General features: G+C 38.7%; 1 protein-coding gene across 2 annotated transcripts in view; it reads right to left on the bottom strand.

Moving 5' to 3' along the window:
• Positions 1–15,325, bottom strand: part of lamc3 (laminin, gamma 3) — an 89,707-nt gene extending 74,382 nt beyond the window's left edge. Inside the window, exons 1-3 of one of the 2 annotated variants that reach the window (XM_026356470.1) lie at positions 15,236–15,325; positions 14,753–15,142; positions 7,932–8,239 (exon numbers count right to left, since the gene is read on the bottom strand). In XM_026356470.1, the coding sequence (XP_026212255.1) occupies positions 7,932–8,239; positions 14,753–15,140 (696 nt within the window). In that variant the 5' untranslated portion in view covers positions 15,141–15,142; positions 15,236–15,325. The other variant, XM_026356471.1, reaches the window with a different exon arrangement.
• Positions 15,326–15,647: the final 322 nt, after the last annotated feature.

Raw genomic sequence — 15,647 nt, 5'->3', positions numbered from 1 at the left:
AAGCCTCATGAAATATGCATAGCCCGGTATGAACCATATGCAGAGGAACTGGCACACTGACATGCCACAGAGAGGAACAGGTATCATTTCATGCTCTGCTGACAATCTCTGTGTAAGTGGGTTTTAACCCTTGACACAAATGGCCAATCGTTATGTTCCCACAAGAAAAGCCAATTGATAAATGTGATTTCTAGGGATAGAGTTCTAAGTTCTAAGTAACTCATCACTGCCTGCCAATGAATATTTTCCAGTGTTTCCCAGAGAATTAGATTTTACCTGTGGTGGTGGTCCAGTTTCAACCTGGTGGACTTGACAACACACTACAGTGTTGCCACTACTACTTAATCTGAGTTTGCTAAAGACAATCAATATGCATAGTAAAAATAAATATAGCCTAATGTAGAAGAAGAAGAACACATTATATTGATTGTATGTTATGTGATTGTATTAATATTACATTAACAGCCTATGACTTTGGCACATCCTATGTCCTTTCTAGTACAGTGTACAGTAAGCCATGGCCTCATTTCTACCTATGATACTATGACTTTCTGCATTAGCTGGTTCAATGCTTATGTCTATAGAAATGCAATGCAATGCAATACTGTTACAAACAATTTAGAAGAAACTGAGCAGTAATTGCTTGGGGCATTTACTCTGATTACATCAACCTTATCAAAAACACATTCTGCCTGAGCAATGGCATTCACAAAGTCAGACACTAAAGCTTGTTTTATAGATGTGTTTTCATAGAAATCAATCAGTGATTAAATTTGTAACACTGATTCTTTTCCTGCATCTCCTCCACTTAAGCAAGAGCACTACAGGGTTTGCATTCTGAGGAATAATCTAACCCCAGGGAATCAGAGTGCTTCCGCTCCTTTACCTGAATTCAACATGGGAAAAGGTCAACTCATAACAGCAACAGCAAGAGTGGACAGAGAAGACAGTTGCTAAAAGGTGCTAAAATGTGACACTTATATCCCCCTGCATTTATTACCATCATGTGTTTTCTAGGAATTGTTCAGAAACGGCATTTCTCACAGAGATGACATTAAAGAAGTATAAAAAATGCTTTTCATTCATTTTTTGCTTTTCAAATCTTACTTTGAAAACTACAAAAGCTCAGTTTTATTGTAATAGTTTGAATCCTATCACCATGGAAGGAGTCAGTATGTTCACTTTTAAAAAATGCTAATTGCAGTTGTGGCATGCCACAGGGAAAAGTACTTGAACCCTTATTTTTCTGTATATTTATATGAATGACATTCCAATACATCTAGTAAGTTGACTAATTTAAAGTCTATTATTTATGTAGAGTCTATATGTCTACTGATGCTACTCAGCAAAAATGTTAAGCCAAATGTGAGCTAGCTCTAGTGCATGATGTGGGAACCTCAGGTTTTGTGTTAATAAACTGTTGCCAAACCCCCAATACCCAGAACCCAGTTCTATGTCCTAGATGCTCTCCAAAAAAAACTTAGAAGCATTAACAACCCCTTGACATTTCACAAAGGAAGTAATATCTTAAAGCAATACTTTTTGCTTACATTAGTGTTAGTGTGACGCTGGATCTTTGCTAAGAAGCTGGGTTTAAAAATAAATGTTGCTGTTTTAAGTGCAATAAGCAGAACAAAGGCATTTGTAAAGTCCTCATTCCAATGTAAAATGCTCTTGTCCTTTTTTTAAAATTATTGTTGAAAGTCCTGGCTCTCTAAACTACCAAAGTGTAATAGGACAGAGCTAGAGCAGTTTCAATGAGTGATGGATAGAGCAGCATGACCACATATAGACTGATAAACTAAACTTCTTCAAACAGGTGCAATTTACAGCACTATAGAAAGAGATAAACTAACTGTATCAACAGTGGCTGATGTATTCCAGTCTTTCAAATGGAAAATAAATCCTGGACACCAATATACTTGATCAAGGGACTGTACCATCTGTTTGATATGTTTTAACTATTTTATTGTTTGTCTAACCTGCACTCACTCCACAATACAGTAGTACTGTTTCTCAGGTGATTATTGTTGTGAAAAGAACTAAACTATCCACTACAGTATGAGGATTTTTTGATTTGTGTAAAAGGTTTAATTTAAAACAAATTTACTTCCCTCCCTGTTGCCCTTTCACCCCCACTTTTATGCCCTTCATCTTATAGTGCTGTTGTGGGGATTATATTTGTGTTGATCTCATCCTCTTCCCTTTTGAATTGAGCTCCATGTTTTCTTCTTGTTTTCCAGTTTTGTAGCTCGAGTGGGAACCAGTATGTCACTATTAAAGAAGTGTATGCCCTATTTATTTAGATGATGCACTGTGTGGAAAATACTTCTCTTTTGCTTTCTCACGGCTTTGTTTTTGCATCAAAGAGGATAGCCAGTGTGTTTTTGTCTCTGCTCACTATACCCATCTGTGCCATCACCCTTAAAATAGAGGGGGAATGAGAGATTTAAAGAAAGAAATGGCACAATTGATCTGCCTTTTATTCTAATGGGAGAACAGATCACACTCAATTATGGGTCTACTCATCTTGATGTTTAAGAGGAAAGAGAGAGGGAGAAGTGGAGTGGAAGAGAGAGGGCATTTGGCAAGTCTGTTGAGAGATTTGCCACCCAATCTATGTATTCTTGGCTTATATTGATCCCCCACAGCTTTATAATCAGCGGGTCGATATCATCCACAGCATACTGAAATACAGCCAGCAACACCATTAGTAGTCATGTTTTAGTGTAAATAATGCCTAACACCCTCACATACAAAGCCCTCATGTCTTTACATGGCCTTACCCATAAAAACAAAGCATGGAAAAGTTCAATAGGTTCAATAGGTTAATAATAACTTACACTTTGCCATGGTATTTAAGGGCAGAACTGAATACATTAGGCTAGCATTGACCGATACATGCATACAAGGCATTTTTAAAAAGACGATTAAGCTTTTCTCATTCTCACTGACTAATGCATTAATTGATACTGTAGGTTTTTCTCTTTAGTTGGTCAGCAGCAATGATTACAGTGAAATTGTCTGAGAACAGATGCCAAAATAAAACGCACTCTGTTCCTTATTCAGTACGAAAACTGTGATGGTGACCTGGACTAAGGAGAGGCAGGTACAAACTGGAGCTGTGGGCGGACACACCTGGGAATCAGAGTCTTAAACAAACACACACCAGTCTTCTTAAGTTAAGAAAACAAAGGCGGTTCGATAAATTGAGTCAAAAGGGTGTTATATTGGAACAACAGAAAAACAGAAAACTCTAATCTGAATCTGCACAACCATAAAACCTTATGAAAATCTGTGTTATGGTTATTGTTATAATTGTTATGGATGGACTGTTGGTGTCTGTCTGATTCTTGAGTTCAATATTTTATAAATAAATAAAGGTTATGTATTAATAAAAGTATTAATTAAAAGTAAAACCAACCGTCTAGTGAAAAGTTCACTGTTGGTGTCAGCAGCAACATGTTTACATGTTAACTATTACAATACCAACTTGCTGTTAAGCAGGATTACTATGTATAATGTTCGCTTAGCACATTAACATTTATTAAGTAGCACTAAGCAGAAGCACCGTTGATGGAATGATATTTTTGCACATATTTAGTCGATAACTAACTAAGAGTTAGACAAATTTTCAATCAATCAAACAACAAACATTTCACTCAAAACCATTCTTGTACCCTTTTGGTGGCACTAGAAGAAAAGTCAGTTGATCAATACAATCTAAGCTATGCATCATGATGAAACCTAAAGCCCACAACTGAATAGTTAGGGGAAAGCTAAAGTCTGTACAGCTGTTTCTAGACATTACATACTGTAGCAGTGCTTAATGAAAGAATGCAAATGTCTGCAGCAGCTCACCCACATGATAAATCTCTGTAGTTTTGTGCTACATGTTTGAAAGAACTATGTCTGGTCCTAATTCCCCTAAATATTTTCTGGAGTTCATCTAAGAAAACAGTTTGGAATTCATTCTCATTCTCTGAACCATGAATGTCTGTACCACATTTCTTAGCAATATCCACACTAGCTGTTAAAATATTTCTGACCCATTGAAGTGGAACAAATGACCAACACTGCCATCCCAAGAGCTACTCCATTAGTGTGGCTGAAACACTTTGATAATTAGTATACAGAACATTAATAACTTTTTTTTATTATTGTAATTTTAACTCACAAGCAAGGTGTGATAACACCTTACAAGGCAGAATAAAAATACACTGCACGGCACAAGGTGATTTAACCTCATAATGAGATTATATGACTCCCTGATCCAGATGCTTAAAGATCAAACATGTCTCTCTTGTTTAACACCTTTCCAGGATACAGATGCACTGGAATGAATTCATTATGCTGAGAGCACAGGAAAACATGTGACCTCCACTGAATTATGTGAGTTTGAGCAATAAAATACTGCAACTTAAGTTAAGCTTGGTGTTTATGAATAATAGGTACAATTTCTGACAAAAAACATAATAAAATAAGTTTGCCAACAGAATAGTTTCTCTTACATGAACTGAACCCAGGCCACTGGAGATTAAAATGTGCACCACCTCAACCACAATGCCCTTTCTTTCAACCACACCATTGTGGACTCTCAGACTACCTGTGTCTTGCCATAAATGCTTCATATAATCCTTAGACCCTTAATTCCTTAATGCCGCACAATCCTTTCACGGAAAGAGTTTTTTTCTCTCTTTCTGTTAATGCATGGGGCACACATATCCAACTAAAAATAATAATGTTCACTGCATAAAATTTCAGGAGACTAGACTCAATCCCAAGTGTTGTACAAACCTAGACTCTTAGCTTGCTATTATCCCAGTCTGCTACAGTCCAGAATTATATAACAGATGGATGGAGAGGATGAAATAGCAACAGTGGTAACAGGGTAGGGTGGAGGGATTAATCAGAAAAGGACAGTTTAATAATATCTGAACCAGAAAACCAGACTGCAGCTACCCCTTCTTGTAAGCACTTTAAAACTGCTCTCATGCAGAAAAAAAATAATAATAAAATGTAGACTACCAGCGTAGGAGGTAAAGCAATGTAATACACACTGAGCAGGAAGAAAAGGGATGAATCACGAAATAATGGGGTGGAGAGAGAAGATCCTTGAAATATCCAAGAAGCCATTCTTGAAGGCGTTTTAAATGGTTACTGCTAAACCTCCGAAATTTGTGTTTTCATGCACTTTCCTTTTCGTGTTGTCCTTGCAGTACAGATGGAGTAGTTTCTTTGGACTTCTAAATCTTAGGAGACAAATCTAATCCTGTGTGAATTATTCTTAAACATGATGGTGTCACTACAAATTCTAATTTCTATTAAATAAACCATTAGAATCAGCCGATGTACTCTATATTTCTTTTAATTTATTTCATTCAAAATGCCAGCATTTTATTTTAAACCTTACCCTTATAAAACGACTTTTATCCACAAATGAGATGTTTTGTTTAGTGAAATGAATGAAATATTATTCAAATACACCAGTAAAAAACACGTCTTTGCCTAGAGTCAGGTTTCAGCATCTTTTTACTGATCTCATAGATGAGATACAAAACATCAAGCATGAGTTGGAAAGGAATAATGGGTATGGGTTTGCTATCTTTAAACTGATTTACAACTGTCATATATAGTAAAAAGCAAATACACCGGCATGCTGAGCATCACATTCTCCCCAAAATTCCCTTATTCTTACTCTATTAAGTTTGCAAGGTGGGAGAGGTTATGATTATGCAGGGTTACACTACATATCCTCCACATATCCTCCAAAAGACACCCTTACTCTTCTTATTTAATGATGTGGAGGAGGACAGCTTTCCTTACAGAGGTGGTAGTCTTGAGTCCTATTTCCACACTACATTTTAAGAGAAAGCTCAGACAGAAGAATATGTTATCATTATCATTGTCTTCAGGAGCATTTTGCTTACGGTGGGGAGATGACTGCGCCCTGATCTCAGCAACATAAACCTCCCCTTGAAATAACTGAACATTATTGTTGGCGATACGTCCAGTTCCAGTGTAGGAACGTTGTTGTCGTTGGTGTTGTTGTAGAGACGGTGAATAAAAATAGAAAATATGAGAGACAGCAGAATTGTACTCGACCAGTGAGAGGGTTCATATGTTATTCACATGTGTGAATAAAGGTGATAGACTTTTACTAATTAGCAACACATCAGAATTTGAGTTGGATTTGTTTATCATGTCCTTTCGGTATAGGTTCAATTATATTTGCCGTTTCTTCAATCAGACTGACAGAAAGACTTTTCTGTATTATCGCTGATGCATCTGCTTGGCAACGCAGTTCCCCCTGATAGGCTGCAGTTAGTTAAGCATCAGCGTTGAGCATGAATGTGCTAAAAGACTGCTGTTCATTGAACATTTAAAATTTTTCAGTGAACTGAATTAATCAGTTATCAGAATATGAATGTCATTCACTTGCAGGGTGAGAATGAGCGGCAAAGGCTTCGTTACTCACTGTGCGCCCCTACAATCCCATCAGCCCGCCAGAGCTTCCTCCTCCTACTGCTCTACCACCATTCACTTGATGTGTGCCGAGTGTAGGAGGAGTTCAGCAACCATACAGTGTATTGGGAATGGTCTGTATCAATCACAGAAACTGCTAATGCTTAAACTAAACTTTGAGCTAGCTCTTTGTTCGGGATTGTGAACTTGCACAATACTGGCAACCATGTTTAATAGAAATTGTATTTGTGCTACTAATTTATATTAATTTTTTGAGAGAAACACAGTTCCACATTAATGACATTTCTCAAATTGCTTTGAACAAACACATCAGCCAAGTTGCAGAATGTTATAAAACAGATCACAATACCGAAAATTGGTCATTTACTATGTTTTCAATTTCTTTATCCAACAATATCCTCTATTGTAATATTTTAGGCACTCAAAGTACACAAGTAAAGTATAAGGAAGGACTGTAAATTTGCCTTAATGTGACAGTGACTTGAAGCACAAGACAGGATGCCTTTACGTTATTAATATGTTGCCAGAAGCAACGCTGAGACCTAGAAATACTGTTGCATACAAAACTTCTTGATTTCCCATAATGGCAACTAAAACCACTAGTGTACGCACATGACAGTTAAGATCCTCAGTAATTAATAATGACACATGACAAGTGTCTAATGGCTTTTCAGCTTAAATAGCACTGACGAGTCAATAGTGTATGGTACATGTGCATGTGCACGCTCACACACTTGTCAAAAGAAAGGAGTGGCTGCGTTAAGTACTTAATTTGCTTATTTTTAGCCATTCTCTACTGTGCCCACCCCTAGACTTCCCCTCAAGAGGCTGCCATTAATTCAGCACAGCCCTCTCAAGGCTTCATTAATGTTAATCAACATTTCCCTCAGATGCTTTGAAAAAGGCTTGAAAGCATGCATATATATGCGTAGAGCTACTGTATGGTATGTTTGATTGTGTGAAAGTCTAGGGGAACGGAGGAGTTTTGATGTTTGAGTTGGTGACTAGGAGCATCACATTGTGTTATAAACGTAGGTTTACATAGCGCTGTTACAGTCGTCATCTATGAAATGAAATGTACAGAAGAGAGTAATATGCCCTTTTGTTAAAAATGGAAAAATAAATCTTGGCAAAGTCAAAACTAGCAGGATCTGCCATCCATTATGGATTGTCATCATGCCTTTGAGATTAATGCAGTTAAGAGAAGCAAACTACAGGCATCAAACAAGTAAACAAGTTTTTTTCATGTATAATGTATTTGAAACATTTGTCTCTTCAAGAAACATTTTTTTTCTTTAAGTTTTTTAGTTTATCGTGATGTTGTTTTTCTAGTTGGGATCTTCAATTCGAGAAGTAGAAGACAAAAGGTGAAGCCAGGAATAAACGTGTCAACCAGGATTTGAAAAAAAAACAGCTAATGTACACAAAACAAAATGCACTCTCACCTGTAATAAAACACTTTGGTCAAAGTTGTACGCACTGGGTCGTCCCTCCAGGGTGGAGAAAGCCACGTTTCCCCCGGTGAGGGGGGAGATATCGCTGAACTCATCTGTACATAAAGCTGTCCTCTCATCATCATCTCCTGGGCGAATGTAGCCCTTAGCTTCCTTCCTATAGGTCTTTTTACAAGAGGCACTGTAATACTGGTAAGGGACCCAGGGCCCATCCTCCTCTGTACGCTTGTAGATGGCGAAGCTCTCTGGCCGACTGGTGTAGAATTTCAGCCGTATATAGGTTATCTCAAAGGCCTTCCCTATGGAAAACATGTATTATTAGCTTTGAATGGAATAGTTGAAAGAATTGCTGTTAAAATGAGATCCACTGTAGTTACACAGATTATGTAAGAGACAAATAACAAGGGGTGATATTTTACAGCCTGAGAGCAAATAAAAAATGACATAATTGCATTATACAGAGTACAAAAACAATGGAGGATGATCTTAATATCCTGGGCCTCTAGGTCATTCCTGCAGAAGTAAAAGAATACCCAGGATTATTTTCTCATTATTCAGATCATAATGGGGCCCTAAGAAGTGAAACACAGGTCAAAGGAAAAGAGACAAACATGTTTTTTTTCTAATTTATTGTACAATAGAATAGGCCAGTGGATGCACACTCACAGAAATAAAAAAATAAAACGTGTCTAGTATATCGCACAAAAGCAACGTGATCAAAAGAAAGTGAATGAGTAAAATGAGGTCAAAGTATGACAAAGTTTTTAATAACTGAGCCATAGATATATGATGATGTTGTAAGGAGAAAGAGAGAACATAAGTAAAACGTTTCATAGAGTTGTATTCACCCTAAAACAGTGATTCGACTTCAATCTATAATAAAGGCAAACAGGTTTCAGAGCACAATCTGTGCACCTTGAGGATCCAGAACAAATATGGAGATATACCCAGATTTACATTTGAGTTGGAGGATTAAGCAGATCCAACCAAGTTGTGCTGTAATAGATGTTGCACTTTAACAGAAGACATTTCTGTAAAGTACTTTCTGAAGGTGCATAATAAGTTGAGGCAGGAGTCTCTAAAGTACATGTTTAATTAAATGAGAGGAAAGGTTAGGGAAGAATGCACTTTTGCATATTGCACATTCATTTTTGCATTTTGCATCCTCAGATGCTTTGAATTAATGAGCAAAAATTACTTGTTCTTCATATTTTATCCTGTGTGGAGAACTCAGGTGCATTTCTTTGGTTTTGTAGGAAAGTTTACAACTTCTTTTTTAATCTCAAAGCAAATGGAAATTCTGTGCTTCTTTTTGAGTGGTGTCATTCTTTCTATTGTCTAGTCACTGTGAACTCTACAATCAATAATCTCGGAGCCATATCAGGGAGACTTGCACAGTTATACTTCCTGAGTCTGAACACACAGTCAGAATCTGCCAAATTGTGTGCAACTTGAAGGGGGATTAACTGGGCAGACACAAACTGAAGTCATACTGAGACCAGAGGACGAAGTAACATGTAGAAACTCTCCTAACAGGCTTCTTCATTGCGCTCTTGGGGATTTTTTTCTACATCATTAGATACCAAGCCTCAGCCACTCTGCAGATTCATAGAAGGATGCCATCCTCTAGCAGAGCAATAATGACATCTGTTGCTTTTCTCTGCCAAATCAGAACCAGGCATCTTGGTCTCTTGTCTCTGCAACAATCTCTAATGGTATCTTTCCTTTAAGAGCCCTAAGATCATTTAGCTTTCATTTACTCGCTGCATGAGGTGAAATCAGCCCTGCTGGGACTGAGGCAAAAAGCATAAAAGAGGCAGAAGATGAAACATTCGCCGATATCCCCTGTGATGAAATAAAGACTAATTGCAAAGGATATTTGTATCTTTTTAATGCATAATGTTTAATGAATCGTGATTCATCCTCTTTCAGGAGTACACACTTGATGTATTTAATACTTTGTCTGAGTCTTTGGGACACAGACGACTTTAAGAGTAAAAGCAAGTAGCTGCAGAACCACAGTGTCTGACCTATTCTGAGTCATGCATCTTAACTTAACACAGCTGCTCTTGTGTGCCCAGACTGAGACTAAACTCAGCACAAGTACTGTAGACTCAATATTTACAATCAGTTTACTCCAAGCTGAGCATTTCTGAGATCAGCAAATACACGGATGACTGGATTTATCTCCCAATTCCGCCTCATCTTAAAATAAATAAATAAATAAAAGGAATTACTCTTTTACAGAAAATTGTGTCTTGTGTGCGCAGCGGTAATCTGGCTGCGAGAGTGCCATGCCAACTGTGGCAGACTTTTATCATTGTTTTACATCTGAGGCAGGATGTTGCTTTTCTTTGACAGCACTGAATGAGAACCAGATGTAGACATCAATGTGTGCTGTTTGAATTTGTGTGTGTGTGTGTTTCTCACCAAGTCTTTGTGGGAACAACCTGACCTCAATTCCATACCAGCAAACCACCCAGCATTTTCTTTTTTCTCCCCCCTCTTCCTTATTATGTTTTGTTTACTCCCCTTGAAGCAGCCCGAGTCCCCCTTTTCTTGCTGCTCTTCCACAGACCCACTCTGACCTGGCTGCAATGTGTGTTCCTGCATCCTACCGCTGTGTTTATCATCCCAGCATTTGCCTGTATTCCCTTCAGAGAGCGCTTGTTTTGTTTGGAGAGGCAAAAGAAAATAGTAATGTCGAAGACACCCCCCACAGGCAACCCAGATGGATCACAGAGCTTTCATATGGACCAAAGGGATGTCACGCATGCAGGATTTAAGGATATTTACTTACATAAAATTGTATGTCATGAATACATAGTCTTTGAAGAAGACCGAGCCCAGAAAGGAAAACCGAAAGCATGAGGCACAGACAAACATGTTTGAGAGTAGTGCAGAAAGAAGCAAAGGTCAGTTTAGTCTGAGGGAGACTTGTGGATGTTGGTATTGTTTGAGAAATAACAAACCATCCAGACAACACTACACATTTATCTGCAGCAGCATAAAAAAATAGCCAGAGATTATAAACAACAAAGGCTCAAAACTCAGCCAAATCCAGTTGCTTTTGAAAATCAGTGTTCACCATTTGATGAAAACACTTCCTGCTTTCAGAGCATGTGATATAACAATTTGTCTACGGTCAAAGTTCTGACATTCTCAACTTCTGTTATCATTTCGTCACTGTGTCTTGTTCCTTTGAAGCAGAGCTTACTGATGGGGAGCACCCACTTTCCTCCTCCCGAGAACGAGGGAGGAGATCTGACCTGTCAAGAAAATTTCTAATGTTGAACAAGCGGCCTTCCCTGACTGACTGCTGAAAGACAACACAGACACACAGCGACACACACAGAACTCTGCATTTTAGGCATTTCAGATGTTTACAGTGGATTCTTATCCATCATGAAATACCATCCCGAGGATGACAAGGACCTCAAACATACAGCCAGTGTCATAACGAACTAACTTTAGCCACGAGAAGATCAAGCGGTCCTGCAACAGATGGTATGCCCCCCACAGAGCCCATTAGTATCATGGAGTCAGTCTGGAATTACATAAAAAGAAAGAAGCCATTCAGACCAAAGAAGTGCAAAGAACTGTGGCCAAAAGATGCTCGAATCGAGCTACTTGTATCCTGGGAGATTGTGCCCAGTTGTACCCAGGACACTTCACACCAAACACTGATTTGATCATGTCTCTTTCCTTTGACTGCACTTTGCAAGAAACTAATTGCTGAATAAAAACAGTTCATGTAACCATATTTAAAAGCATTCTCACATTGCTCAGTGTTTGCACGATGCTGTACATCCATAGAATAAATAGTTAGAGTGGGTAATCTGAGTTGAAGCCCATATAAACATGAGCCTAGCTGTTGATAAAACTAGCTAACACTAATGGCAAACACATAAATATCCACCTGACTCTGAAGTTTCCTTTAACTGACCTTTAAGTTTATTGCTTTCGTTTTCAATTTGGTGTTTCAATCCATTCAAACAACGGAAACCCTGAGGAAATGACTAAGCTTAGCTCAGGTGTTTCCCTCAGTGTGTGGAGGCAAAAACAGAGCTAAAAGCACACTAAATATTGCACTTAATTTAGAAATGTGGCCAGAAACTCCACTCTAAACGAATGCTCACAGGATTTGCCATTGTACAGTATTTTGGTGACTTCATACTCTACTATCATATTGGAGTACATCATAGCACACATCAGTGAACCTGGTGACTTGTCAGGTACAGTGTCAAGTCACCAGGTTCACACACCCATGGGTGTGAATTTGATTTGTTAATCAAAGGCCTCCATAGGTCTGATTCCTTAGATCCCACCAGCACATGAATAAACTACTTCAGCAGTTTATAATCAACTAAATTTCAACCCCATTGCCACACAGTAACATAACTGCAAGAAAAATGAAAAATTAATAGTGCACACTGTGATGGATTACCTCCACTCTGGGAAGTGTCAGCTCTCTGGAGAGTTTCACACTGTCGCTGTACATCTCTCAATCACTAGGTACATATTCATTTTTAAACCGGATAGAGGTCAATTTATAATTCAAGATGACCTTCTATTCTCCTTTTCCTTCTTAATTTGTTGTGGGTGTGCTAGCTTGGTAAAAAAAAAAGAACCCACCTGGCACTGATGGGTTATGTTGATTTGATACTTGTATTTAGACATTATGCTATTTGTCATTTGCAGAGACAGACAGAGTATTGTGATTCAAGGCAAAGAGAAGATGGACTAAATGGTTTTCCAGTTGTATATTAAAATTGAGAATAAGATTGATTTATTTGATGTACCTACAAAAGCTATTAAAATATTTATTAATTTTTTTCAAAAATGAGAGGAAGCCATAGGCATTTTCTTCAGTGGGCCACAAATTCTTCATGCACATAGTTGACAACAACCCTCTGTAACGACATAACACACACAAACTACAATATACTCAACCAAACACAGCTCAGTAAATAAGTGGATAGTGTGGGAGGTGATTTCATAGAAAGTTTTGTCTTAATGCTTCGTAACATTAATCGCCACAGTTTAATTCGTTAATTATGACAAATGCAGCCTGTTGCTTATTTCAGCAGTTTTTCGCTGGATGGTCATGGGTCTCAAGCTGGTTTTTATAACATTTTATAAAGTGAACAGTGTTTTCAAATACAGAAAAGTTTGCAGTGAACACAAAGTAAGCTAAATGCATTTTCTCAGAGGAAAAGTGTGTGAATGAGGGAGTCCTAATGCTACTGTACTAGCATTGGAAAAGTCCTGCACAGTTAAATACAGTACTGTATCATGTGGTGAGTGTTATTTTGCTACTAAACATAAATGACAGACATTTATTTTCCATAATCGTAACCCAGTTTGTGATAGTAGACACAAAACTAACATTTAGCCATGTTTGTCAAGTGCTATTTTGTGTGTGTAGGTGTGTGTGTGTGTGTGTGTGTGTTTTAGAAAATGCAGCTGTAATCTTTTGTGTGACTTTGACAGAATTTGTAATAACACATTTGAAAATCTCCCAAAGCTGTGCAGAGTGTTGTTTCAGAGGGATTTCTTGGCAAAAGTTATGTGAGGTGAAGTTTCACCAAGGTGAAGGAAAAATCTTAATAATTTCACGTGGCAGAAGACCTGCTGACCAAGTCCCTGGCTATGCAAAACTGACTCTGGCTAGGAGGGTAATGAAATTTACCTCCCTGGAAAAGAAGTGTATCGTTTGAATTCCAAATGCATTTTATGTAAATGCTTAGCTAAGGACAGCTGGGCCTCGTTTCCTGGTCCTAGACTAACTCTTACCAAACTTGGGGCCCTTCTGCAGGTTTCTCATTATCTGAATTTCTCTGAAAATATTAAGTTGCCTCTGTTTATTTCGAGTCAGTTCTACAGGACTGTTGAAGTAACCTCCACTTGTCATTTGCTGAAACGAAAACACTGAATGTAAATTAGAAAATATTATTCAATTTATGATGTGATGTGATGTGGAATGTAGATGTTTTAGCTAAATTTACACATATAGGTTGATTTGTGGCCATGGTCGGGCTCAAATCATGCTGGAGCCATGTTGCTATGTTGCTGTGTGTCATGGCTGTTCTCTAGTCAAGTTCTGGCCCAAATCAGGCTATAAAAAGCCTCATCGGCTTGAGTTGTGACTGGATTGGATGGGTTCATTACCAATACTCCATGGCACTATGTGGGCTGCATGAAAATAAATGTGGGCCAGCACTCTGCCATCACTCAGTTGCTATCTAGGCATGTCAGATGCAACTGTGTGTCCTTCTTATCCACTTTAAATCCAACCAAATTCCCAGACATGCCCTTGTGGCTATGCACTCACACACATCTTCAAGCCATGCCTGGGCCGTATTGTAGTAAGATAACTCACAGTTACAACTGAGTAATACAAATCATGTGTTGTTAGGGACAGCTGTTTTCTATTAAAGAGCTCCACATCAATGGACCTGCAGTACACAGAGGAATCTATCAGGATATAGATGGCACAGAATATAAGTAAAAAAAGACGATTCTTAAATCGCTCTGGTGTGACAAAAGCATAGCAAGTTATAGCTGTGAAATCTCATCACCAGGTTCTTAACAGTGGGATCCATCTACAATCAGGATGCTAAATCTATTACTGGTATTCATATTCCAATCCCGGACACAGCAAATGCAGTGCACATGACAAGCTTTTAGGCACTTTAAAATGAAATAGGACATCATATTCAACACCATAGGAACAGAGACCCTGTGCACAAAGTCAAATTCAAGAACTGTGGGATTCAGACTGAACAAAGGATGTTCTGATGTGCTCTTACCCAAGTGGAGGGTGAGGTTGACAGAATTAGGATGCTGGATACCGTAGTACATGGATTGGCTCTGCCACCATGTGGGTTCCTCATTCCTGTGGAAGTCTGTCAGGAGGCTGGCATTATGGCTCAGATCAGTGTCTGATGCATCACAGTAGTGGCAAGAGCGTGTTGAGCCAGTCTGCATGCAGTAGTCCTCAGGTGGGGAACCGCACACATTTGATACCTCCACAGTACGATTGAAGGCAATGTTCTCAAACTTGGGCATGCAACGGCTTGGGGCTCCCTCATCATCATAGCAGGAGTCCATTGCGGCCCAAACAAGGAGGTGGTGGTGCAGATGGAGGGAGAGTAGAAGGGCGAAGAGAAGAGGGCTCACAGCAAATGGTGTATCCATGCCTACAAGCGGTTACAATCACATTTACACATCAAATACAAACTTTCACAGTCGTGTACTTTGATGGGCAGATGCAAACACATGAAGACACTGACTTGAGAGAAATAATCCAGCAACAGAATACGTCCAGGCTCAGAGCTTTGTTTCTCTACCCTATCTGTTCTGCTTCTGCTAGGTCTCCAACATATGTTCTCCCTCTGTGGAGTAGAATGAAGTTTGTGCAGGAATTCCTTTCATCAGGGGCAGCATGACACAGACAGAGGAGGGACAGGGGTGGGGGCTGGAAGATCAACAGTCCATAAAACTTCTCCACCTGCTGGTCAATAGAAGCACCACACCACCATTAGCTTCAGCTGTACAACAGAACTGGGTAAAATAAACTCCTGTGAGACTGTTACACATCTGGGCATGAGGTAGTGACAACTAAAGCACCCGCATTCACCATTAATAGAAATACACAAAATCATCGATATAATGATGAATGTACATGGCAGTAGGCCCCACAGC

The sequence above is a fragment of the Anabas testudineus genome, chromosome 12, assembly GCF_900324465.2.
Source record: "Anabas testudineus chromosome 12, fAnaTes1.2, whole genome shotgun sequence".
In the NCBI taxonomy this organism is placed as follows: domain Eukaryota; kingdom Metazoa; phylum Chordata; class Actinopteri; order Anabantiformes; family Anabantidae; genus Anabas; species Anabas testudineus.
This window is presented reverse-complemented; position numbering and strand designations above follow the sequence as displayed.